Here is a 26,502-nt window from a genome sequence, read left to right on the forward strand (position 1 = left end):
TGGGGGCAGTCCCTGGTTTCTGCAGCATCTGCCCCCCAGCCCACTCCACAACCTCCCCACATAAACCAAATACACACAGTTAACTCCCTCTGAATCAATCTCAGTCCGTCATCTACCACGGGTCCACCAGAAAATTTCACCTCTCAAATGGTCAAGTATATTTTCCCATTTCAGTTTACATCAGTAAACAGCTGTGGTCACAGATGGATTAGGATCTACTCTTGACTTGCAAAAGGGGACAAGATTCCAAGTCTCAAAGCCCCCCTATAGAAAAATATACGGCTCTGACAAGGATCTGCTTCTTTCCATAAGGCAGTCCATAACTTTTCTCCTCTGAGCAAACAACTAGTTGGTATGAAGAGCATCAACACAGCTAAACCTGCTAGGAATGTTTTAAACAACACAATACAGTAGCCTTTCAGCTCACTGGAATAAGCAGCATTTCTATCACGCAGAATACACATAATATTTTATTTAGCAGAGCTATACAAGGATTCAAAGGCAACACAAAAAATTCAGGAGAGTCAAATTACTTGTAATAACAGTTGGTGAGACCCATAGGCTGGCATGACAGCCACAGCACAACCTGTAGCCATTCAAGAGAAGGTCAACCATTTATTGCCCCACCACGTGGAACAGCTACAGGGAACAATCCACAGCCAGCCTCGGCGAGCAGGCCATCTCCTCACCCATGGGAGCCACCATGTGGGGCACCTTCATTTGCAGGGGATCACTTTATTTCCACTCACAGCAACGGGAATCAGGAGCTTCCGGTACTCCAGAGGGAGGTAACGCTCTATCAGCACGTGCAACGGCATCTTGTCTGTCACCAGCCCTTGTCTTTGGTCAGAAAGAGGACAGCAGAGACGAAAGAATTGTTAATAAAAAAGTGTTTCCACTCAGTGTCAGAGTAGAGTTTTTAAAGTTTTCTTGCAGTGATATTTTTGCATTTAATAGCTAAGATGCTGCATCTAGTTGTGATAGGAAAGCTATTGACTCCTATTTGCAGGCAACTTTCTCAGGTGATACATGAGGTCCTGCATGCGGTTGCAGGCACCAGCCTGATATTCCACCACCTGAAAGCGGACCAGGAGAGTGAGCTACTGCAGATCAGCTTCCCCCAACAGGACATGTTTATCACAGTGAGAGCCAGCATACTGATCTTTACCAAAATGTAAGCTCATGGCTTAAGTTCACAATTCACTTGCCAAATTTTACCATTAAAAGACACGCACAGAATGATGTAACAGAAGCAAACAGCTCATAACCTGGCAGATTTTTTACATTCACTTTTCAGGGTGGTTGGCATTTTCCAACTGTGTAGGCCATGTAGTTTTCCAGTACACCATTTAGCTGAATGGCCTGAAAAAAATGAGCATTTCCTTGTCTTGCTGAAAGACAAAAAAGCAGCATTTATCCGTGCTTTCCTTGTGGAAGGAACAAAAATACTGTCCTTATTCATGAAGCAGGAACAATTCCTGATCCCTTTATGAGGCAGTGGAAAGGCATAAAGACATGTAGAAAAAGGTAAAGTAACAAGTGTACAGAATCTTCAAGCCTGGCCAACTAAACCTTCACACCTCTTAGCCTGCTCATGCTCCTTTCAGCACACACCTGCTGAAAATTACAGCCTCCAGACCAGGACAGCCACAGATTATTCTTTTTAAACAACAGCACCAGCTCCATCTACACAGGCCCATACAAAGCTAATGGCTTTAATCAGATGTGCCAGCAAAAATCCCTCAGATGACTTTAGCATCACGTCTGAAACTCTTCCAGTGCAGATGAGGAATAACAACTTGGAATGATGACTTTAAATGAGGAGTGACAAGTTTGTTTAAGGCCCCACAGAGTTTTACAGACAGCTCTGCCAAGCCAAGAACAAATCCTTTGTCTGTTGCTCACAGGACAAAGTAAATTCAGTCACGAGATGGGGGAGCTGAGGGAGCTTGCAGGGAAGAGCAGCAGTTGAGAGGCTCCAAGGACAGTTTGTCCAGGCTGCTGGCCAGCCTGCCCCTCTGCTGGGTCCTGAAGAGGCAGCACAAAGGGGACACAGAGATGCCAGCCTGGAGGCTCCTTTTCCAGCTCTGGAGAGGAACTGTCAGTTTGAACCCTCAGTATCAGCTTGTCCAGAAGCAGAAAGAAGGGAATTTTCTTTGGAAGAGTAAGTCATCAAAACACACAGCAGGGTATGTGAAAACGCTCACGCTATTTCAGGCGCAAGCAGTTTTATCAAAGGGATCACTCAGGGGTGCCAACAGCACAGCACAGCCTCACACTTGCCATTACTCTGCTGCTTCTACTGACACCACTCCTTTCTCAGTCGTACCTGCTTCAACCTTGTGCACATCCCCCTCCTCTTACTACTTGTTCCTCAGACTCCTCCCGCACTCCCAGCCCCTCACTACTTCCTCTTGCCCCTTCACCACCTTCACTGTGGAGTAAAAAAACACAAGTCCATGAATGCCCTCCTGGGACAGAAGGCCAAGTGGCATCACACAGATTAAATCACAAGATACCACACTCACTGTGGAAATACTGCTAGCGCACACCCTGGCAAGGACACCCTTATCAGGCTAGCAAAGCACCACCAAACACTACTACAGGTTAATAATAACCCTCCCTTTACCTTCTCATGAGGACCTCCAGGTCAGCCATCTCCACTGTCTTCCTCCCTGCATGGTTGCTGTAAGCTTCCAGATCATTGCTTAGCTGCTTGAAGTATTTCTCAGAACTGAAGGAGGATGGAGGAAGGACATAAATCAGGCTGTGGAGCATGTGGACTTCTACAGGGCAGGATGCACTACAGCCAGTTGCTGTGAAGGTCACAGCCTGTCAGGGAAAATTGCAGAAGGAACTCTCCAGCCCTTGGAACAAAGTATGGCTTCTCAGCCTGGGCTCCCTGGAGCGTCACAGGAACAGCTGCACATTTGACAACCAGAACCTTTCCCAAACTTCCCACACATGCAAGAACAAGGGTTAATGCAAGTGAAAAATCAGCACTGAGGATTGATTAGGCTATTAGCTCTTATGGTGACGCTGTTCAAACAATCTGCAGATTTTACTCATGAAGGTGACATGGTCTGTGGATTCACAAAGCTGAGAAACCTGGACTCAGACGTAACACGAGAACAGCTTCATCTTGCCCAGCACACAGACACAGACCATTCTCCAGAGCCATCCCGCTCACAGAGAGTGCTAATGATATTAGCGTGCTGTTAGTTAGGCCAGATTGTGAATGGTGTGTTTTGTACTGGTTGGGACAAACCCCAGAAGCTCCTGCAAGGTTGCGTTTGTCGCAGATACCCCCACCACAGCCAACAGCACCTAGCATGTTTCTGTCCTCATTTTGATCAGACCTGCCAGGACTCTCCCCAGCTGAATAGGGAGGGCTGTCAGCTTGTCAGCAGCACTCATGGCAAGTTTCTTACTTCAGGAGGAGGGGGGAAAAAAAAAAAAGAAAGAATAAAAAGAGCAGAAGAGGAGCAGTTTATTGCTGCTTACCATTTTTCAACAATTTTAAATGCATCTCTGGCCACTGGCATTTTCACATAATGGCTAAATATATTCTTTATCAAACTACTTGCTACTTCAGGCTCACACTTCTTCCTCCGTGACACTCCTGAGCCCTTTGGAACTCGCTTAGCCTGCGGCCGCTGCAGGGAAGACCTTTGAGGGAAACCAAAAATTCACACATCAAGTGAACACACACAAGGCAGAGGCAGAGAACACCAGGCTGAGTTTGGGCAAACCTTATGCTGAACTGGAAGGGGTAAGAACTCCCTCAAGCTCTTAATTCTTTCACTCTCCCAATTCTTCAAAACCCTCATGTCCATGAAGTACAGTTTGCAAACAACTCACAAGGCATTATGACCTTGGGAGAAGCCACCCAGCCTCAAGTTTTCCCGGGATAAGTATGCTAGCATAACAACTAGTCAGCAAACTCTAACTCTCTCCAATACATGAATGCAGTTTTCACTCTCCAGGAATGCACAAAGTTTGATGCATCCACAGGCCACCCCTGCATCTGCAGACAGGAGAGTCTCGTCTGCATGGTGTGCTCAACGATTTTTGTCTGTGGACAAAATTTTGTCCTCTTTTGATACAACTTCCTTCCACAGAACAGATGTCCACAACAGCTTTTACACTATTAAGAACATTTTGTTTAGTGGGGATTTTTGGGGTTGGTTTGTTTATTTTTGTGGGTTTTTTTTTCCTTAAACAAGACTGTAAGTCTCAGAGGAACCTACTACTGTTTTCACTCTAAAGAAGAAAAATTGTAACACAAAAAGGGGAAGTGAAATCCCTCGATTCACTCAGTAGACAAGGAGTAAACAGAAGAGACCTGGAATATCCAGTTAACGCATGCAAAACCCGCAGACAGAGTGCGCTAGCATTTGATTCTCTCTTCAACCCACCTGTATGTTTCCCTGTCAGAACTTCAGGGGCAGCAGAAAGATCAGCCCCAGAGATGATGTATAGCAGTGAGGAAAAAAAACACCCATTCATTATTTAAGTCATCTTGGTTACTGCTTCTGTGCCTTAGTTTACCCATTTGTGAATGATTACATCTGGATGTTTGGTTCACAGAATCAGGGCAAAATTGAAATTTAGTGACTTGCATGAGACTGGTGTTTCTAAATTTAAAGTCCCATGGCCCTAATCTGGTGTAGTTGATCACAGTAGAATTGTACCAGTATAAAGAGATTATTTTATAGCAGAATGCCTTAACCATGGCTCTCACACAGTTACTGCTGCACTACATAACCTAGAATATTCCTCAGGCTTTTAACCTGAGCACTGCTATCTCAAGAAGCAAGCAGGCCAATTCAGGCTCAGGCTGCTTTACACAGAGTGCAAACAAATCATGCATTTTTTGTGCAACAGCTTCCTGTAGTCTGGGCTCTGAACCTGTTATTATGATCATCTGTTATCTCAGCACAGCTTGAAAGCCTGAAAATCTGTCTATCAACATTCAGGGATTCCTATAAAGAACATGCATCCAAATGCATGGACTTTTCCCAATAAGAAGTACCACTCTCTACAGAGGAATTAGTATTCAGACATTCCATATATATGCGTGTATATATATGTCTAAATACTAATACTCACTCTATATATATATAAAGAGCATGTCCCAGTGCAAAATCCCAAGCAAATCTGCGTTCATTCAGTTCCACTTCAGAGTATCAAAGACTCCTTTTTCTATTTTCTAAATATATTTTACTATTGGTGATTAGGGCAATCATCTGGCACCTTCAGTAAGCATCATTCACCTCTGTTCACAGCAGTAAAGGGCAGAAGAATTTGATTTTAAGATTTATTGCTTCAGTAAACAAAAAGCTAGAGACATGGGTTAGAAAATTCCTCCTGTTCCCCAGAACCCACTGGGAGTGGTTCTGATGAAGCATAAGGCTTCCTTCACCAAATTTCTAGTTAAGAGGGTGACAAATTTTAATTACTTTGGAGCAATGCAGAGGACAGCTTCACTTTCTGCCTCTAGGCCAGCTTCATTTATACTCGGCACATGGCAACTGCATAGAGCTTTAGGCTTCTAAAGTCAATACAAATATGTCACTTCATGTGATCGATGTAACATAATTTCTAATTCCCCCTCTTCTGCATGGGCCTTTGTATCCCATACTGGAGTCTATAGTTCCAGGGTAGCTTGCCAGTTGAAAAACTCCTAGAAAAAAAGGCTTTGGCCTTCTGCCAACCCAAACATTACAGGAATGTTCATTGGAAAGACTTGAGGCATCAGATCTGCTCTGGGAGAGCACTGACATTCATTTCACAGAAATCTTGATTCAACTGCTAAAGCAGTGAATGAACTAAAGACTTCAGGACTGTGTGTCCCCCTTGCTACAGCTGATAAAGCACAAAACAATTGACAGAGCCAGGCTCAGCTCTCTCCCCCTGGTACTTACACCCTACCCAGACACACTTCTGCCAGGCCACTTGACACTTACTTGGGAGCAGCAGGTTTTGCAGGACGTGGAGTTGACACCAGGGGCTTGTAGGCTGCAGCACGGACAAATGTGGGTGTCTTCATGGAAACCTCTAGGGAAAAAATGTACTTGAGGAACTGAACTCTGTTTTCAGAGTTCCTGCAGCAAGCAGTGGTGCAGTAGCTGTCAGAAGCCCAGACAGCTGTCCACACATCTGGACCATGCTCCGTGGCACCCTAAACCAGCGTGACCACTGGCTGCAGCAATTCCCCCCACGCCACTCCTGCCACGCAGGCTGGTGGCTTCCCTCACGGACAGGTCCAGCCCACCACCCCTGTGCTGGGCAGGGTGTAGGGACACACGCTCAGTGCCTGCAGGGGCTGATGGCTGGGTCAGCTGAAGCTACCAAGAAGCTGCAGCCTCTTTTCCCAGAGGGAACTTCAAAGTCTGCAAGCTACCACACTGCCATCCTGCTAAATCAGTGGCAAATTCTCCTGAATGCAGAGACAAGCAGAGCAACAAAATCACATTACAAGGGTCACTCTGTGAGCACCTCCTATATTCACAGATTGTCATAAACTCCCTCCAGCTAAGGCTCAGGTTACAGTCCACACCTCACCTCTTCTTTGCTGTGAACTACTCATATCAGTTTCTTCCAAGTCTGATCTGCATCCTCTAACTTCACTCCAACTTCTTCACTTCGTAATGAGCAAGAGCGGAAGGAAAATGACATGAACAGAACTGAAATACTAAGAACCTCCCTGTCTAGAAGAATAGTGGTCCAGGAGGGCTTCTTGCCTGCCAGTTTCCCTTGCAAACTGGGTGCAGCCCAAGGATCCGGCATATCTGGTAATGGTGTCAACTTCACAACCCTCCCCAAGAGCTAGGACACATGCCCTGTTATAGAAGACAAGCCCAACTACTAGAGTTCTTCAAGTACCCCTGAGTGTTAAACTCCACAGCTCAAGGGTCAGGAGTCTCTCAGAGAAAGCAAGGCTCGGGTGAACTACCATGGCTGCTTGCGTTACCTTCTTCTAAAGAAATATTTCTGTGTGCCAGAGGGACGAGGAGCAGGATGCAGTGGAAAAGACTAGTTATGCTGAGGTTCCCAACACAAGTTTTATGACAAGAGGGCATAATTTTTCATCTTTTCTTCCTGCTTTTCTTCTCTCCTTGCCCAATGAGACCTGTAAGATGCTACTCTTACTGTCCCACCCTATCAGCAGAGATGTCTTTATCACCATCTTTCCATCTCTTCACATGGCTGTGTTAAAAATAAACATATACACCCTATGAACACCCACAGTTTTCCTTGTGGCAAAAGTATACTAGTTCAGCTGTCACCTTTGTGCCTCCCACGCTGCACAAACACCTACAGGCATTGATATTCTCATTACAGCTGTATTTCCCCACAATAGGCCTCAAATCCTGGCAACTGGATTCTTTCAGGATGTCCTTAGTTCAGTTTTTTTATTTCAGGATGCAATGTACTTTGAAAGAGTTTAGGAGCAGTACCAAAAGACACCATTGAAACATGCTCTGAGCATTCTGAAATATGGCCTTGATTGAAGAGAACTCAGTCTGATGAATACGTTCTTCCAAAAGGCATAAGCAACTCCTGGGGCAACAGAGCAGACTGATGCAGTGTCTGAAGAACTGTTCAGAAACAGACACTTCCTCTCAGCCTTCTGGAAAGCCAGCCTACTCCTTGGGTTAACTGGAAAGGAAATCTGTAACCACACATACATAATGTGGGGTTCTAAAGTAGGCTTCAAGTCTGGAGTCACATAAGTGGCTATGGAAACAGCAGTTCAATGCTAAGACATTAACAAATCAGCATGAAGTTAGGAAGGGAGGGAGGAAGGAAGAAGAAAGTGGAGGCTATCCCTAGGTTGCTGTAAAAACCCACTTTGCACTCACTTTCATCTATTTGTGCACTTCCATTACCTTCACCTCAAAAAGTACCAGACAACCTAGGACTACGAAGCACCTGATGAGCCAGTAAGCCAGTAACAACCTGGCCCTAGGTACAGCAGCCAACAGCTTCCCCTGGACTATCTGACAGACTAAATAGTCAATAACATTATTAACCTATGTTGTTCCTCAATCTGTCGAGAGATAACAGGGAAAAACTTCTCCAACTGCCTTCTACTATTGCTACAATAATTCTCTTACCTTCACTCTCAGGGTCTTCAATGTCATCCTCAGTAGGCTCTTCTGGACCCCCCAATTCTGTTGTGACAGCCTGGTCCTCTAGTTCATCTGCTTGTTCAACAGCTTCCTTTAATGGCTTCATCCCAGATTTTTCAGAGGAGGAAAAAGCATGAGAATGCCTGCTCAGGCTTCCAGGTCCAACACTTTTCACAATCTCATGTTCTAGATTTCCAAAACAGGAAAAATACATCACTGAAGCATGTATCGCAGCCAAAACTTCAGAGCACTCATAAGAACAAAACCCACCTTGCCATTCCTGACAACGCTGCCACTTATTATATCCCTATCTTCAAGGGCTAGGGTGTCAATACAGTAAGGTAGGGGAGCTAAAGCACGGATGAACCCTCAACTTTTCCCTCTGCTACACCTAGGTGCACAGAGGTCACACAAGACAATAGCACTTCAAAGCCATCATGCAGCATTCTGAACACAGAAGACCCAGCAATTCAGGAAAAGGAACTTGGGAGATCTGATTTGCCAACACACTCAGGTGGTCTCCAAATTCTATCAATCTTTGCCTGATTCTGGAACTTCCACTAGTAAATTTTAATTAAAGATGACTTCTGCAATTATGTATTTCTAAACACTATTGCCAATGCAATTTTGGTTTCCATTTGAGCAGAATGCAGTCTTTCGGCTTAAAATGCCAAAATTAGTTTATTTCCCCAGCATTTAGCCCCAATTCCAGAATGAAAGGAGTTAACAGGTCTCTCTCCCAGCACTGATGCCAATAACGCCACTTGAGAGTTCTTTAGCATTAGAGATAGTCTTCAGTATTAGAGGTTATCCTCACCAGCTTCAGGAGAGCCTTGGTGTTCAGCAGTGCGTTCTTCTACTCCCTCTGTTTCTGAAGGGGCCATTTCTGTTTCGACTCCGGCATCCTGTGCCACAGTTATCTGTGGCTCTACTTTTTTTGTCAGTGTCTTCTCCAAATGTTCAGAATATCCAGCATTTGCATAAAGCTCTGCAGCTAAGATAGGAAAGTCTATCATCAATCTTACCTACAAAAAAAACTCAACCACCAACCTACAGTTTAGCAACTGCTAAAATTTACTCATAAACTAAGGAATAGCCAAAAGCTATAAATAAGGTAAGGATATGCAGTTCCAAAAGTTTACAGCTGAAAAACATACAACTTTTCCTGTGTTCGCTCTACAGCCCCCTCATTAGGGTGCTTATCAGATCCCAATGAAGTAGTTTCATTGATCAGGAAGCAGAGGTCCTCGAGATCCACCATCTCTACGTCCACTCTCACTTTTGGTGATTGCGTGAGACACCAATTTCTTTTCCTTTAAGTGTACCAATACCTGGAATTTGTGCTCAGATTCTCCTGCCCATTTCCTCGGTTCTTCTGAATAAACAATATTGTAAGAGATACATTGCTCTATGAAGGGGAGAGCACCCAGAAGTGGTTTTAACCATCCTGGACAAGTCTCTAACACGCAGTATGAGGGGAAATGCACACAGGATTTGCATGTCTGTAAAAACTTCAGCTACTGAAGTAGCTACTGAAGAGTACTTAAGTACTCCTTTTCCCTACATACTAAATCCACGTGTCTTATCACATAGCTCAGAAACCCACACAGGTCATTATTTGAAGAAATCTTACTGGGAACTCTCTAGTACTGTCACTTGTTGAAGGGTTTGGAAATCTTGGTTGAGCTCACAACCAGAAGATGTAGAAGTGGATTTTTACCACCCTCTCCAGTGGCTGGGAGTTTTCACACTCAAAAGTGCACGTGTTAAGGTCTTGGGAGCCCTGAGCCCCAAGCCCCAGTGAAGGGGACAAGGAAATTTGGCCAAAGGTGGTGCAAAACTCAGTAATGCCAATCTCACTGACCAGAACACAGGGCTCCCTACACCAACACAGGGCAAAATCTTGCCTAAAGTTAAGTGAAATATTAACTAGCTTTCTGGGGAAAAGACAAAAGCTCAACTCTACATTAAGACTGCCTAAGGCAGACGGGCACCAGCGAATCTCCCACACTACTGGATCCCTGCTGGGACACAGTACTTTCACGGTGGAGTACCAGATGCTATTGACACATTCGAGTCTTAGTTTTTACTTATTTCTTCACCCATTGCTAGTAGCAATACCTCCTGTAGTTTGGTATAACCTGCCAGCTGTTAGCACCTGTTGCTCCTCTCTAGTTTCTGCGCTGACAGATCAGGGGGCTGTTTGTTTCAATTTGTTTGCCAAATCATCTCCTCCATGCTGCTCAAGGCTTTTCTTTTTAAACTTCTTATATTTCACTCTCACAGCTACTCTTTCTTCCAGGCTGAGCAGCCCTTGTTTAGTCATTCAATGTACAGAAACCGCTCCATATGTTTGATTATTGTTAATGGTAAAATTTTTCTCTGCACCTTCTCTAGCTCTGTTAGATATATTTAGAGATGGAGAGGTTAGAACCGTACGCAGCATTCAAAAGCAGAGCATGACAATAAATTCCATAGTGGCACAATGACATGTTGCCATCTCTTCCCTTCGTAATCATTTTTAAATGTTGTTTTCTTTTCTGACCAACCCCCAAGCTTTGAGATGGTGTTCACAGAACTGTAACAACTCTGAGGTGACTTTCATCAGCCTCAAGAGTCACCATCTCATTTAAACTTCACACTCCACAGGTGCACCCAGATAAAACTACAACAGGACAAAAGAATAAAGAAAGATTACAGGATGTCAACTGTACACAACTGTACATACATGCAGAATATCTGCTACCTTAATGAACTACTCTAAAAGAATTGTTTAAAACAAAAGGCTGTATTATGATAAAAAGGCAATGTAATGGATCTTGCTGATATGTTTCAATATGTTTTGGTAATTGCAAGCAATCACTTATGAGCACTGCAAGCATTCAGTTTCAATTTCTAGTAACAAAACTGTTGGTGCTGTAGACTGTTCAGTTCCCATACGTCGTGGTTTTGGCTGCGATAGAGTTAATTTTCCTCCTAGTAGCTGATACAGTGCTGTGTTTGGATTTAGGATGAGAATAACATTGATAACACACTGACATTTTAGTGGTTGCTAAGTAGTACTTACACTAATCAAGGACTCTTCCAGCTTCCCATGCTCTGCCAGGTGCCCAAGAAGCAATATTTTTTTTTTAATTTTAATTTTTAAACTGTTCTTATCTCAACCCACGAGTTTTCTTACTTTCGCCCTTCCGATTCTCTCCCCCATCCCTTGGGGTGATGGATGAGCAGGTGGCTGGGTGGTGCTTAGCTGCCTGCCCAGTGAATCCACACCACCATATTGAGGTGAGGTAATTCACATGAAACTTCAGATGGGTAATTAAGCCTAGGGAAAGCCAAACCATTAGCACGGCAATGGTCTTCTCTCATTTCCAGGCACTGGTGAAGGAACAATGGGAAAGACTTAAAATGCAAGCTAAACTGTAATCTAGAAAATGAAATTCAACAAAAACACAGGAATTTGTGTCCCCACCTACCGAAAGCTTTATGTAATATCTGGATACACCTGCCAGCCTCAGCATCTGTGCAGAGTTTTTACTGTCTTATTCTAAGGCAAAAGGATTTTGGAAAAAAACTGAGACTGTGCTCATGAAAGCAGGCAACATGCATGACTTGCTCCTTTCCAGAAAGGAGGAGGTATTAACTTCCTCCCTACTGTGACAACCTTTGTTACTCAAGGGAGGGCAACCCTCAAGCCCTTGTCTTAAGAGGTCCTGGTTAGTACTGGAGAGAGGTAGTGGCCAACATGGCTTAAATATAGTAAAGCATTAACATGTATACAAACAAAAAGAGTGATTAGCCAGATGTGTTCCTTGCCAAGAGAGAGCTATTCGTCCTTCCTATAGGAACATGAGTGGTACTAGAAATCTACCAAAAAATATGATAACTGATTGCGTTTGCAGCCACCGTGAATAAGGCAAACACTGACTATGAAGCACATTGAGGAAGTCACAGACTACTTTTTTTGAAAACACTTTTTTGGAAACACTCCCAGTGTCTCTGATATGATTTGAATGAAATTATCTCCAGCATCTACTGCACAATAAAGCCTTATTTTACCCTGCAAGTCACCTGAAAAACTCTTAGGTTTAGCCAGGTTGAAGTACTCCATTCCCTTGCAACACTGAAAGCACTTCTTACCCTCTCTGAAAGTCTCTTCCTGTTCCACTCTGCTTGCTGTATTAGCCAGCTCTTCTTCTGCACTGCTCACATCTAGGTCTTCAATTATATGGGACACAACTTCTCTCAAAGACATGCTGAAAGATCTCTTAGGCTTTGGAGTGACTGGGGATCCCAAACATTCACTTGAACTTCTGGATGGCAAAGAGGAGCTCCATCTACTAACAGCTAGAAATTGAGAGCATTAATGTGCCCCCAGTATCTTTTTCAAATTTCTTTTAGCTTTCCTGGTAAGTAAAATAACCAACCAAGTCAAGAGAGGAACACACACAAGAAAATGCTCTCCCTTTACTTGAAACCATTTAGGTAGTTTGCATTCTATCTTGGGAACTAGCTGGAAAAGTCCTTGCAACTATTTTTCCACTCATACTGAGGAGCAACACTGAGATCAGATGCCTTTGGTAAAACAGCAGAACTGTGTAACCATTAACAAACACTTAAGCCCTTACAAACTCCAGCATCTTTAAGATATGCTCTCACTCCCCCTCTTTTTCCTCTCACCTGATCCTGGCCCCTATACCATGTCCTCCACACTTTTCTCCACGTTATCTATCCATTCATCCAACAAGTGCCTGCCTACCACTGGACTCTTCAGAGCACCTAACCTTGTTTCTGTTCATCTCTTCCCTTGTCCTTTCCAAACAACTTTTCCCACCAAGCTTGCCACAGGCAACCCTCCAGAAGCAGAGCACAGTGCAACAGCCCACTGGGACACTGGGCATTAATTAATTTCTAAGCTTTCCATGGCAAGAACTCCTCTCCTGGCAGTACTGAATCCATCAACCATTCTCTAAATACTGTTTCTGTAGCCCTTTTGACAAAGGAGCATTAAAAAGAAACGCAAGAAACATTAGCTGTCCATATGCCATGGAAAGAATAAGGAGCTTTGATTGAAGAACTGTGCAAAGCTATTTACTACAGCTGATCCTGCCCTGGCTAGCTGCCTCACAGTCACTAAGCAGAAAATTTTAGGGCTACAGCCACGCCCTGGGAACACAGTATGAGGAAAAATGTGCTCCCATTTACACAGCCAGGACAAGGTATTTACAGGAAAACGAATGTAGACAAGAGATACTAGACACCAGGGAAAGACTGGCAAGTGATAGGACTTGAAAAGCATTGGTACAGAGTGACCAGGGAGGCAACTGCCTCTGCCCAAGGGATTTTTAAGGCCCTGGAGACAGCAAAGCAGTTAGCTGTGCATATAAATAACTTTACCAGGGTAAATCTCTAGACTAGTAACTGCCCAAGACACCTTCTAACTCTGTCTACAGCTCCTACACATTATCTCCTTATCTCACCACATTTGTGACCAATTTACAGTGTCCACTTCTGGGCTCCCCAGTACAAGAGAGAGACAGACATAGTGGGGAGAGTCCGGGAAAGCGCCACCAGGAGAATTAGGGACTGGAGCATCTCTCCTAGAAGGAAAAGCTGAAAGAGCTGGAACCATTCAACCTGTAGAAGAGAAGGCTCAGGGGGACCTCATCAATATACGCAAGTATCTGAAGGGAGCGTGTAAAGCAGATGGAGCCAGCCTCTTTTTAGTGGTGCCCAGGACAAGAGGCAACAGGCACAGGCTGGAAGACAGGAGGCTCTGTCTGAATATAAGGGAACACTTTTTCACTGTGAGGGTGACTGAGCACTGGCACAGGTTGCCCAGAGTTTGCAGTCTCCATCCCTGGAGACAGGTAAAAGCCGCCTGGACACGGTCCTGGGCAACCTGCTCTAGGCAGCCCTGCTTGAGAGGTCCTCTAGAGGACCTCCAGAGGTCCCTTCCTACCTCAGTCATTCTGCAATTCCAGATAACACCTGCTAAGCCCCAAGCCCTAACCCACAGTACTCACTGCCAGCCACCACCTCTTCTGAAACAGAAAGCTGCTCCATTGGGTTACTCTGATGGGAATGATCTTGCTTATCTTCTCGCTGGTTTGCAGGCGTTTTTGGAGAGACATGAGTCATTCTGTCAATGTGCTCATGATCAATGATTAAGTCCTCAGAATATCTTTGGGTCCTCCCCTTGTTTGTGCCCACACCAGATACCAGGCCCACCAGCCCTGCTGCCTCTTGAGCTGCATCAGAAATCTTGCTTCTCTGTGCTGAAGTTTTTGAATCTGATAGCTGCGGTTCAAGAGCAGAAAGCTTTTTTTGGCTCTGTTCATCAAACTGAGGCTGAACAAAGAGCTCCGTATTATTCAGCACAATTTCCACGTCACTTGTCAGCATGGCTGTTTGAATCCCAGATGCTGTCTGTGAATCCACAAGATAGTTCTGTGCTGTTTAGATAAAGTTTTAAAACAAGTTTTATGTGAAAAACTGTTCAAGGTCATAGGGACACATTTATTACCCCAGCTTGCATAATTCAAAAGTCATTCAACCATATTTTATTCATCCTCCACAGATCAAACGTTGAAACTGTATCATCACACTTCAGCGCCCCTAACTTTCTCTACCAAACCACCTCCCCAGTACCCACAGTTACGAACACAATCCTGTGGCATAAATCACCAAACTGGGTGGAGCACCTACTTAAGTGCATGGAATCAAAGCAACTACAGATGCAGAGCCTCATTCTAATGTTGCTTCCCAAATTACAGCAGTGTTGTAGCCTTAATATCCTAAAATACAGACCACACTTCAGTAACTGCGTCTAAAAGCCACCTTATATAAGGCCCTCCCTCCCAAAACAGAAGTAACAATATGAAAGAAACCTTTTCTTTTCAGCATGTTCTGTTCCACTCCACCTTCAAAAGCTTCCATGTCAATAGCTTTGCGATTTTTTGGCCTCCGGAGCAAGCCTCTCTTTTCAACAGTATCTGGTAGGATCAAGGAACCAAGAGACATGCGAAGAGATCTGTAAAAAGAGGGGGGAAGAAACCATTTTCCAAACGTACGCACTCCCCTTTCAGCCTCAGTTTCAGACACGGTGCCACTAGCAGTAATATGTTTCACAAACCCCTAAGCTAGGAGGAATATATATCACCCACAAAAAAAAAACCCCAACAACTTCAAGGTTACACACCAGTCTAAACAAATACTTAAATTTCATTATATCACCTAACATGAGGATATATATCCCAGAGATCAGGAAGCAAACTCCCACCTCAAGAGGGCTGCAACAATATTTCTGACAGAAGGTTCTGGAATTTTAAAAATTTAATTAACAAAAAAAGGGGGAAAACAAACATTTGGGAGTAAAGATGTCCTCTAGAGGACAGCAAGGTGGTAGGGCTTCAGAACATTCTAAGACGATGTTTATGGTGTCCGTGTTCACAGCAAGGCACAGTTACCAACACTCAACTTTTTTGAGATGGGAGCTAAGATAGCAACATGCAAAGCATGGGAAAAGATTTATTTCAACATTCCTATTTTGCACCCTAAAGAGACTGGACCTACTCAGCTACCTCCTGTCTGTCTCTTTAGGCAGCCCCATCAAAACGGAAGTCAGAGGATTCAAAGGCAGGAAGCACAGAACACAGCCCTATGAACAACCTTGCATGGGACCACAGGCGAGGACTGCAGCAATAAACGTGAAGTGAGTTGCTTACCATGGCTAGATCATTAGCAAAGTACACGGGCAACACAGGAAAAGAAGTTCTTTGACGTGCAATAAAAGCTTTTAAAGTCCAGGAAGGTTGGACTAAAGATTGCATAGATGTAACTGGTGTGATGAGCCAGTTAACAGGGAGAGATATTCTAAGGTATATTGTCTACTGATTTATTGTTGGAAACATGAGAATGAAAGGAAAAAAGGAACAATCCTAATAAGCAAAAAGAGGAGCAACAGTAGCAATACAAGCTAGACTGACCTGGGCATAGGGTACAGAGCCATGATTCCTGACAATCACAATATATGCACTGTAACACCTTCAAATTCCATCACCAGAGGGGGAGACAATTGTCCTATTACTAACACAGGCCTTAATCATGAACCCAGATATCTGTACTATTCTTCACAGCTACAGAGGTGATGAATCAAGGCAGCTATAGTCAGGACAGCCAGAAGTTAAGACATTTTAGTTTAAACTCACCGAGCCAAAGTACTGCTGTCCAGTGTTGACTGAGCTAGAAAATAATTTGTGACATGTTAGCTGAAAAATTCCTCTTAACACAACAGGCTACAGGAACACCCCAATAGATCTTCCTCCTCCTAGCACCAGTTATGCTACAATCCACAAAAGTCACTTTTTGTTGAGAACAGAATTAGATGACAGGTTCACTTCACAGTTCTTGTCTGTGTTTTAGAACTGCTTGTTAGAATTCTAATAAGCAATTTCTGAGAGGGTAATTAAACAGCTATTTCAAAGATAATTTAAGCAGGCACATGCCCCCACACTCAATAATATTAAGCTTACCACATTACGAGTAAGGTAGGATAGGGCCTCAGTCATGACAACCCTCCAGCAACCCTTTACCTCTCAAACATTAAAGCATCTGAAGCTTTAGAAATACAGATAGCTACTCCACACATTGTTGGTGAAACTGTAACTCAGACCTGTTCTACTCAAAGTCCTAAAAATCCAAAAGTGGATCTGGAGAGCAGTGACATTATCATGCTCAAGCTAGAAAATACTAGAGTGTACCCCCTCTGCTTTGACAGAGCTGCCCACATCTTATCAGGATGTGTCCAGAGCAGGTATGAGGCCAAAGAAAGACAAGTCCGTTTTTTGACCACAGGCAAGTCAGACTGGGATTCAGCTCCAGGTCAAAATATCCAAACACAGGTGTCTACATGCCCCGATTATCATCAAACACAATTACTCAAATGTAGGTGTCTGCTTTAGGCTGAGCTGAATTACCCTCCAGACTCCACTGATTAATTGAAGTCCTCCTAAAGCTCAGGAGAGATCTAATCAGCACACACACAGACACAGGGTGTCTGTAATTTGGAGCTGAATCCCACCCCTGAATTCTACTCCAGCTGCTACTGCCAATAGGGTACGTAAACGAAGGTGAGGTCTTTTATCTGCTCTGTTAAACTGCAATTAAAATGAAAGTACTATTTATGTTTAAAGGGAAGACTTATTCCAATATAAAATATTATTTCTTTTATAAAACTACATGATTCTTATCCTCAAACAAGAGCTTTATAACTTATTTCATACAACTGCAAGTTGTATGCAGCTTGTTCTATTTTCAAGTTTCTGGAACTGAGGGGAAGACAGAGGTTGCTTCCTTTGGAGATACTTTGAAACCACAAGAGCACCAAGGTGGAAAAATAGTCGAGAAGTTACATACAGCCAGGGCAGAGCCTGTAACTTGGCTTACAAAGGCTTGTTTTAAATTTGATAGGAGAGGCTTTTACCTTCTCTGCTGTCCTCTTTGCACAAGACACTGCTTCCAAACATACAACTGCCTAGCTGAGAAATTACTACGGAGTGAACTGCAGCAGATGAAAATCAATCGACAGAAAATGCAGTGCTGAATAAGGTAATTTTTGACTGCGGCCTTACCTTGGTTCTGAGGAAGTCGTTTGTCTGCTGCTCTCTCAAATTCAGAAATGCTGAGCTTCTTTCTCTTCTTAGTCATATGGAATGTGGTGATAGACGTGTCCTCAGGAACAACATCTGGCAGTTGCATTTCCAGCCTACCAATACAAACCAACCCTTTAAAGGACTTTAGCATCTTAGCTACCTCAGAAAGGTCTCTGTAATATCAGTGAAAAACCAACAGGAATTATTTGTCCTGGCTGCAGCAGAAGTAAGGAACTAATTGGCGATTAGCTCAGCGAATGCAGGAAGACGTCATTCCCTCCTACTAAGTCGAAGTGAATGTCACAAAGAGAATCAAAACTTGAGTGTATATTCAAAACAACAGGGCTGAGAAAGGTCAGACTGGAGTAAAAGCTTGGTCTTCCAACACGCTCCATAGCTCTCTTCTCCTTAAGAGCACACAACATCAATTTGATTTGTCAGTCATTACAGTGTAAATCAAAAAGTCGTCATAATGAAACATTAGGCATCACAAAGCTGATACAGGGAACAGACATGTAATATCCCAGCCAGGCACTGGACTGGGATCAGAAAGCAAGTTTCTGAGCTGTTTTCCCCCTTTACCACAGAGTTCCAAGAATCCCCTCTCATGAAGCTCACATTCAGGTGGCAAGTTGCTGCCGGCACCCCACACTGTCCTGCAGACCCAGAGCAGCACATCCCTCCCACAGCCAAGAGCTCGCATCCAGCAATTGTAGCATTCTGTATCCTCTGCAGCAACAAACATGGCCTTGGTGGTAAGGTGATGATGTTTATGGGTCTTTCCCCCTTACGAAATACATACGCTACCACTCAGAAAAGCAGCAAAGTTTCATTGCTGTATTACAAGCATAACATAAGCCTAAGCATGAGAATTAACTACCTTGTCAAGGGGATCAGACAAAGTAGCAGGGAAAGAAGATCTCTCATTTTTTGCACCAATGCTGGAAGATGTTATTACAGCTAGGGAAAGCAGTGCCTTCCCAAACCCAAGAAAGTCCACATCAGTTAAAGGAAGGCTGTGATGGCATTTTAAAAAAAGACTTAACGTTTTTTTAAAATTTAAAAATATTTTTTAAAAGCCTGCATCTGTGTAACTTCAACAACTAGCTAACATATGGAACATAGCACCCCACAAAGATCCAACCTTCTGATCTTTTCATTTAAGACAGGCTGATGAGCAGCACATTCAGAGATATTAAAGAACTACAACAAGTAAAATCAAGGAGGATTTAAGAATCTTTTTTAATTTAAAAAAGAAAAAAAGCCAAGCTACCACACTTTCAGAAAACTCAGTTGTTTCTTCCTCTATTTAAAAAAAACAGAAAGACAGAAAATATCCAATATTTTAGACAACCTGTTTAAGGTTGCTTACAGTCCACACAAAAAGCTTAGCTATACAGACAAATCAAATGAAATCATGTTGTTTAGAACAGTCTCTCCTATTTTGCCATAACCAAAACCACATGTAAGTGTTGTGACAAAACTGGCTAAAGCAAATTACCACCACTAGTTTCCTTCTATTTGATAACAAAGTAGAAGGAAACAAACCACACTTCAGCCTCCCATTCAGGCCTAATAACTTAAAATATTAATGGACGCTAAACATGAATAAAAGCAGCTGAGCCTCAGGCAAACCTCACCTCCAAACCATGCTGCTAGGGCAGTAACCCCTAGCAGCCCAAAACAAGGACAAGCAAGAAACAGTAACACCATAAAAAACTACAGCAGCCCACGTTCTGAACAGAACACCCAGCAGTTGCTCCTTACTCCTCAGCATTGTCAGCACACGGCCTGTAGCCCTGGAGAAATCCAAGAACTTCTGTTTTACTATCCATCACAGACAAGTAAAGCAAGCTTCCACCAGGAGACTTATTGTATCCAGCAGTCCCACTGCAAAAAGATAGTAAAAGTCTGCCTTGAAGAAGGGGGACTAAGCACAAGCCTGAAGTATTTACTGTTCAGGCCCCCAGTCCCAGTGATTCCTACATGACTTGTAACGCTGAAGTATCATCGCTGAAAACTCCTCCTGATGGAACCCAATTCTGATCATGAAAGACAATTAAAGAAACCTGCTCCCCAACCCCACCATAGGAAACGCCGCTCTACCTGGTAGCTTAAAAGAACCACAAATATTACTTACATGCTGGAAACCCTCTTACACGGGAGTTCTGACTGAGCTGCTTCTGTTTCTTCATCTTTAGGTATCTGAGGTGCTAGAGGTGAAACTTGTGGTTCTGCAACAAACCAAAACATTTCTCTCCAGGATTCAATCCAGAAAGAATACCAGAATACAATAGAGCATCAAATCTATGCTACGTTCTGTAAGTTACACTTATTAATGGGTTAAAATGAAGACCTGGTGAAAATTATTTAGGTTTTACTCCTAGGAAGGCTAGCATGTACCAGGCCAAACCCAACAGAGGCCAACAGCAGCAGGGGGGTTCCATGTTCCGCAGCAGAGCTGAGCTGTGGTTTGCAAGGATGCATGCATCTAATTTCCACGCAACCATACAGCTAAGGGCAGCACAAAGATTACATGCTTGCTCACAAGGATAAGAGGGTTGAGTGAAAAGGATTTTCAAGAATATGATTTCATCAACACAAGGCCCAGGCTTTGAGACAGAGTTGTATTGTGTGACCTCGTTCAGCTGCCACTGCAGCAATCCCTCTTTTACATACATCAGCCATGTCATGGTCTGCATTTCTGTCTTTCATAACAGCGTAAGAATAACAGGCTACAAAACAACAACCTCTTCTCAACTCCACCAAAGCATTGTCTTTCTGTTCTAAAAAAAAAGACAGTTACGGGTTCGGATGATTCTCTTGAGCATATTCCGTGGTGTGTCATTGTCAGGATCAGGGAACACAGCTGGTCTCTGCTTCAGCAAGGTGCTTCTGCCAGAATTATTCTCCTTTCCTGAATCAGATACAGTCTAAAGAGAGAAAGCAGAGATGTTCAATTCAAAAGTTGTATTGTCATCACTAACGATGAATCTTAGCACCAAAAGCATTCGCCATCTAAGAAAAATCTAAGCTAGCTGACATGAAACGTTTTCCAAATTCTGAAAAAGAAATAGTGCACGTTTGCTTTCTAACAACACCGGCACTTGCCTTTTTGGGCAGAACACAGTTCACAAGGGCACACCATCGAGGTGCATCTCAACGCCAAAATCCCCCTCAGAGGCCTGGGGCACCAGGGCCCTTTGCCCCTCGCAGCCCTGCCCTAAAGCGACCCAAAAACGGGAAGGAGAAGCAAAACCTAAGGGAGGTGCAAGGCTGGGGCCACGCTCGCGGCCCAGATGTCCCCTCGGCGCCCAGCTCGGGAGCTTCCGGCCCATTTCCCACATTTAGAGGAGAATATGGGTGAGGGAGCGTCCTCCCCTCCCCGCTCCGGGGGCCTCCCTCCTGCCTCACACCGAGCGGGAATGGGCGGAGAGCGCCGGTCCCGACCGCGGCTCTCCCCCTCTCCCCTCTCCCCTCTCCCCTCTCCCCTCTCCCCTCTCCCCTCTCCCCTCTCCCCTCTCCCCTCTCCCCTCTCCCCTCTCCCCTCTCCCCTCTCCCCTCTCCCCTCTCCCCTCTCCCCTCACCTTCGCCTTCGCCGCGGTCCGCGCCGGGTAGCGGCCGCTACGCCTAGCCCCGCGGCGGTCCCGCAGGCGGCTGTCGGCCATGGCGGTCTCACGGCGGCAGCAGGCTAACTGCCGCCCCGCGGCGCGAAACCGCCCCGCCGCGCGGCGCCTCACGGGAGGGGCGGGGCCTGCCGGAAGAGGTGGGGTTACCGGAAAGGGGGCGTGGCACCGCGCGGCCCTCGGCGGGGGCGCAGCGCAGTGTGGGGCGGGTAGTTCCGGCGCGGCCCCGCCGCCGCGGTGCATTGTGGTCCGCGTAGTTCCGGTACGATCGCGGCGGGCGGCGGCGGGCGGGCGGCGAGAGGCCGCGGTTGGCCTTGTGGGATCTGTAGTTCGCCGGGGGCCCCCCCGCGCCCGCTCCCCGCGCCGCCGGGGATTTCCCCCCGTGTCCCCCCGGCCCGGGAGGCTGCCCCCCCGCCATGCCGGGCTTTACCTGCTGCGTGCCGGGCTGCTACAACAACTCGCACCGCGACAAGGCGCTGCACTTCTACACCTTCCCCAAGGACGAGGAGCTGCGGCGCCTCTGGCTGAAAAACGTCTCCCGGGCGGGCGTCAGCGGCTGTTTCAGCACTTTCCAGCCCACCACGGGCCACCGCGTCTGCAGCGAGCACTTCCAGGGCGGCCGCAAGTCCTACCTGGTACGGGTCCCCACCATCTTCCCGCTCCGCGGAGTCAACGAGCGCAAGGCGCAGCGGGCCGCCCGCCGCCCTCGCCCCGCCGCCGCCGCCACCTCGCAGGGCCCCGCGGCCGCCCCCGCCGCCGCCCCGGTCCCGGTCCCGGCAGGGGGCGCGGCCGAGGACGTGAAGCCCATCGACCTGACGGTGCAGGTGGAGCTCGGGCCCGGGGCGAGCGCTGGGCCCGGCCCCGGGAGGCTACCGCCGGCGGCGGGGGAGGAGGGCCCGGTGGAGGGCGGCCCCCCGGATCACTCGTACTCGCTGTCATCGGGTACCACGTCGGAGGAGCTGCTGAGGAAGCTGAACGAGCAGCGCGACATCATCGCGTTGCTGGAGGTGAAGATGAAGGAGATGAAGGGCAGCATCCGTCGCCTGCGCTTAGCCGAGGCCCAGCTCCGCGAGGAGATCCGCGAGAAGGACCGGCTGCTTCATGCCGCCAGCGCCGGGACCCGCAAGCGCCACGGTCTCTGAGGGACACCGGGGCCCGGCACAGGGCTCTCCACCGCAGAGCCTCTGCTGCCCTCGGTGAGGTGCCCAGAGGGGGTGGAGGCAGGATGTGCCGTGGACCCATGGTCCCCACTGCCCACTCCCTCCTGCCCTGCCGAAGCAGCCCCCAGCCGGGCAAGCCTGTGCCATCGGATTTCCCTGCCCAGATGGGGTGGCCACCATCAACTCTGTGCCGAGCCCCATTACCGATCCGATGTCACCCCAGAGCTAGCACTGCGGGAACCCGCCCCTCTGCACCGGGCCCATCAGCACCCATTTTGTCCTGGCAGTGGCCAAAAGTGCTTCTTGTAGTGTAGATGGGACCGGTGTCACCACTAAGTGGATGTAGGGTATCAATTTTCAGCAAATAAACTCGCTCTGTGTAAAGTGAGGTAGCAGCAACACTACCCCTGGGTAGTGTCTGAAAGCATGGTCAGCACTGCACCCTGCGTAGGAACTAACACCCATGTTGCACTTGGCCTCGCTTAGCGGAGGCATGGGGAAAGCTTTAGAAACCCTCTCAGGGTGATGTGTTTCTTCAGTAAATTACTGATGCCGTAAAAGACTGCAGTTTCTAGCATGAAAGAATCCCCTGATTAAAGAGTGCTCTTGTACTATGTAATTTTTTCTTTCTCTGCAGTATGCACGTATTTGTTACAGGTGTCTCAACGCTCTCAACACTAGTGAGGATTACGATCTCCTGCAAAGAACCGGGTTGGCCTAAGGACTCCCTTTAACAAAATGGAGGCTTTGTAACACATTGGAATTCGAAACCTTGGCTTTCGTTCGGAGAATCAGGATGAAACAGAAGCAAAGCGAGTTTATCTGCAGTGGTTGCAAACCCTTGCTGTCTAATCCTAAACTAGTTGGCATGACTAATAATCTGTACATTAGGCAAGACCTTACTGAAACATGCTTGCGTGTTCTAAAATGAGATTTAAGAGTATTGTAACAAATCTATGTGGAATGATTGTGTAGATTCTGTTTCTAGCCAGCATTAGTCCCCTCACTTTCAGCAACAGCAAACCAAATCAATGTTGGCTAGAAAGAGGGTGGAGTGAGGGTAGCAGGGCTACTAGTTTGGCTCAGATGTGTACTTCCAGATTAGCTGGTGGAACAGATACTTCAGCACTTGGGAGGAGGAGGAGGAGGAGGAGAAGGGTATCTGGTGCACCTGCGTAGCTCTGTGGCGATGCATACTTAGGGGGTACGGCTTTGATAGCGATGGGTGTTGAAAACAAAAGGCAGTTCACCACAGTGTGCCCGTAATTACATTTGTGGGAGGGATGCCCAGGTGTCTTCTGGGTATGTAAGATCTTCCTCCTGTAACCAGAGTGCGTTACACTCAGTAGAGCAGAATGTCAGCTTTAGTAAGTTTTATAGAAGTATTTTCTAAATGTAAAAAGTATCTTTAGTTTGAAAATATTGTAATCTTTGTAACACTGGCTAACGTAGTTTTACAGCTGTCCATTTCGATGCTCTATATGACCGAATGAAAGGGCACAGTGGGTTCGGTAGCTGGATGTTCATCTCTTGGTCATGTCGCCCGTTGAGCTAAAGGCACTGGTTGTCACAGCCTGCTATGTGATGCGTGGGTCATTTTTCTATTAACGTGTGTACTGAGTTGGATGGTCAACCGTAAGGATACTACAGGTGTATTCACGTACTAAGTATTCTCCCATTATTTCATTTTAATTTATTTTCTCCAATCTGATATGTAGCTCTTAACTTCAGCTCCGTGCTATATCGATTTTTCCTGCGAGTCAAGTAAGCAGCAACATTTGTGTTTGCTTGTTTTGGTTTTGTTGGTTTCTTTTGTTTGGTTTTTTTTTTTTGTAGGGAAAGCAGATACCTGCTACACCATCTGATTTAACGTATGTAATTGGTCCAGCAGATCTATGCTCCCATCAAGACAATAGGCGGCACGACGTCTCCCCTTACAAACGAGACCAGTTGTGTGTCCTAGCTTCTTGAGAACATGCGTGTCGTAACAGTTGTGGTACTTTTTCTACCATTTGAATGCACTTCAGGACGTTCAGCCACTCTTCCTGCTGGACTGGTTAACTGCTGGACTGTTCGACTCCTCCAGGTTACACTGAGGTGCTAACATGCTTAATTTTAATAAAGTATATTTTGTTTTGTTACATTTCCTGCTTCCCTGCTGTCTATATATATATATATATTTCTGAAAGGTTGGCGGCTGTGACTTCTCTTTTGCAACGTTTTCTCATTCCTCCTGAACTCCACGGCTGCAACAGCATGAATATCTTCACATTCCTCAGGGTGACGAAGAGGAGTTAGAGCAGGCAGAGGGGTAGAGCTGTTTGGATGAGCACAGGGCTGTTAGGACAGGGGTGCTCTCTAAATAGCCAGGAGCAATTTGAGCAGGGAGAGCCGGGCTTCCCACACACAGCTTCTGCTGGAGTCTCCCCAGTAAGGCTAGGTGGAGAAAGGACAGAGTGCAGCCTCCCATCAGCCAGCCTAGTGCAGGGAAGAGCTTCCACACAGTATCTTTGAATTTGTAATTCTACTTCCCAAAGTTTGCAACTTCAGATTGGCTCAGAGCTATTAGTCTCCAACAACTGTACACGGCAAAAAAATTTCAGCCCTGCCTCAAAGGTCCCGTTTTCGGGTTGAACTGGGAATGTTAAATGAAGACGCATGACAAAAGCAAACACTTTCCCTGACTTGCCGCTAAAGTGAGCAACTGCACTGGCAGTGAATTAAGAGCTTAACTCTGTAGGAAGGGACCTTGATATGCTAACAGATAACCTTAATTACTGCTCAGTGCAAATGCTCTCTTCCATTTCAACTCCACACCTTTCCACATTCTGCATTCTGATTCAGCCTATACCCTCGTGGTATTTTTCTTCTACCACCTCCGACTATTTTTGGTTGCCGCATTCCTCTGTGTATATATTATCACACGTTAGCCCTGGAAGGACAGTTGAAGAATGTTTATTTTAAATGGTTTTATGGTTCTAAGGGAAAACCTTAATTTAACTGTTATAAGAACCACCCCTAGAAATTAATAGTAATTCCCTTTCTAGGACCTGTGCCTATTTTTAAGTCTTTCTGTAGTAATATCATCACCTTTAACCCAGAGGGTTAATAATTCTATTTCACTTAATATGATGCATTCTCGCTCAATGCCCTCGAGCCACAGAGCTCAAGCACTGAACAAGTCACGTAGATCCAGTGTCATGGTACAAGTTCACCTACCAGTTCAGCTTTCCAGTTACAGAAGACATCTAGCATGGATGTTCCTAGCAGGAACTCCACCTATGGCACATTTAGCTGTGCAATCCTAAAATCCTGGCAACATGGGTGAGGATAACACAGCCTGCCTGTAATGGGGGGAGCTGCTAGTCAGGTTATCGGCTGGCTGATGGGGTTTTCAGTATCTGTAGAGCTTCTGGTTGTTCCATCCCTGGTTTCCCAAACAGGCTACCAAAATCATACCTTGACCGGTTGAAGCTCAGGGTAGTCTGAGTGAAAACAGCATTCTAACATATGTAGTCTTTACCTAATGGCTTTATGCATCTGTACAAGCCACAAGATCCACACCTCTGAACTGAACAAAAGAGACATTTTTCTGAAGGTCATGCACCTGATCACTGGGCTCTACCCGAAGTGTTTGCATTTCCAAGGGGGGCTGGTTCCTCCACAAGGAATGTTCTTCAGCATTCAGCCCAAACTCTTTAGCTGCAGTTCTTATCTTCCATTGTTGGAAGCCAATGTGTTCCTGTGCCAACTCTTGTTTCCCTGTGTCGTGTCCTGCCTCCAGCTTTGAAACTGCCTCCCCTCACAGTCCTTCCCACTGATCCTACCTTAGCCGTGTGACCCTGATGTGATGAGGCAGAAGTTATTCTGCCAGTGAGTGTTATTATGCGGAGGCTGGAGACCCCTCTGGGAACTGGTATGCTAG

At 45.7% G+C, this 26,502-nt stretch overlaps 2 protein-coding genes across 7 annotated transcripts; one reads left to right on the top strand and one right to left on the bottom strand.

Annotated features, from left to right (window-relative positions):
- Positions 1-457: 457 nt before the first annotated feature.
- CENPT (centromere protein T) lies at positions 458-22,139 on the bottom strand. Of its 6 annotated transcripts, none has more exons than XM_064459130.1 (14): positions 22,050-22,139; positions 20,598-20,724; positions 19,932-20,025; positions 17,771-17,923; positions 16,349-16,382; positions 15,029-15,171; positions 14,165-14,593; positions 12,279-12,485; positions 8,956-9,132; positions 8,124-8,324; positions 5,970-6,060; positions 3,505-3,669; positions 2,630-2,734; positions 458-840 (listed from the first exon to the last, which is right to left on the bottom strand). In XM_064459130.1, the coding sequence occupies exons 3-14, from the start codon at positions 19,984-19,986 to the stop codon at positions 717-719; spliced, it is 1,884 nt and encodes a 627-aa protein (XP_064315200.1). In that variant the 5' UTR covers positions 19,987-20,025; positions 20,598-20,724; positions 22,050-22,139; the 3' UTR covers positions 458-716. The 6 variants fall into 6 exon arrangements, with proteins under 6 accessions (XP_064315200.1, XP_064315198.1, XP_064315197.1 ...); XM_064459128.1 differs by having other exon boundaries at positions 17,771-17,904; positions 22,050-22,133; XM_064459127.1 differs by lacking the exon at positions 22,050-22,139 and adding an exon at positions 21,848-21,983 and having other exon boundaries at positions 17,771-17,904.
- THAP11 (THAP domain containing 11) lies at positions 21,590-24,720 on the top strand. Its single transcript, XM_064459132.1, has 2 exons — positions 21,590-22,613; positions 23,215-24,720. Exon 1 carries the CDS (start codon positions 21,834-21,836, stop codon positions 22,557-22,559), a length of 726 nt encoding a protein of 241 aa, XP_064315202.1. The 5' UTR covers positions 21,590-21,833; the 3' UTR covers positions 22,560-22,613; positions 23,215-24,720.
- The last annotated feature ends 1,782 nt before the right edge of the window (positions 24,721-26,502 follow it).

This window comes from Phalacrocorax carbo, chromosome 8 (assembly GCF_963921805.1).
Source record: "Phalacrocorax carbo chromosome 8, bPhaCar2.1, whole genome shotgun sequence".
NCBI classification, from domain to species: Eukaryota; Metazoa; Chordata; class Aves; order Suliformes; family Phalacrocoracidae; genus Phalacrocorax; species Phalacrocorax carbo.

Coding starts and splice junctions, on each gene's coding strand:
- THAP11 (XM_064459132.1), top strand. CDS start 21,834: ATGCCGGGCTTTACCTGCTGCGTGCCGGGCTGCTACAACAACTCGCAC.
- CENPT (XM_064459125.1), bottom strand. CDS start 21,459: ATGGCCGACAGCCGCCTGCGGGACCGCCGCGGGGCTAGGCGTAGCGGC. Junction 20,026..20,597: donor CAAGAGAATCATCCGAACCC/GTAACTGTCTTT, acceptor GGTTTGTTGCAG/AACCACAAGTTTCACCTCTA. Junction 15,172..16,348: donor GACAGCAGTACTTTGGCTCG/GTGAGTTTAAAC, acceptor CTCTTTTTACAG/ATCTCTTCGCATGTCTCTTG.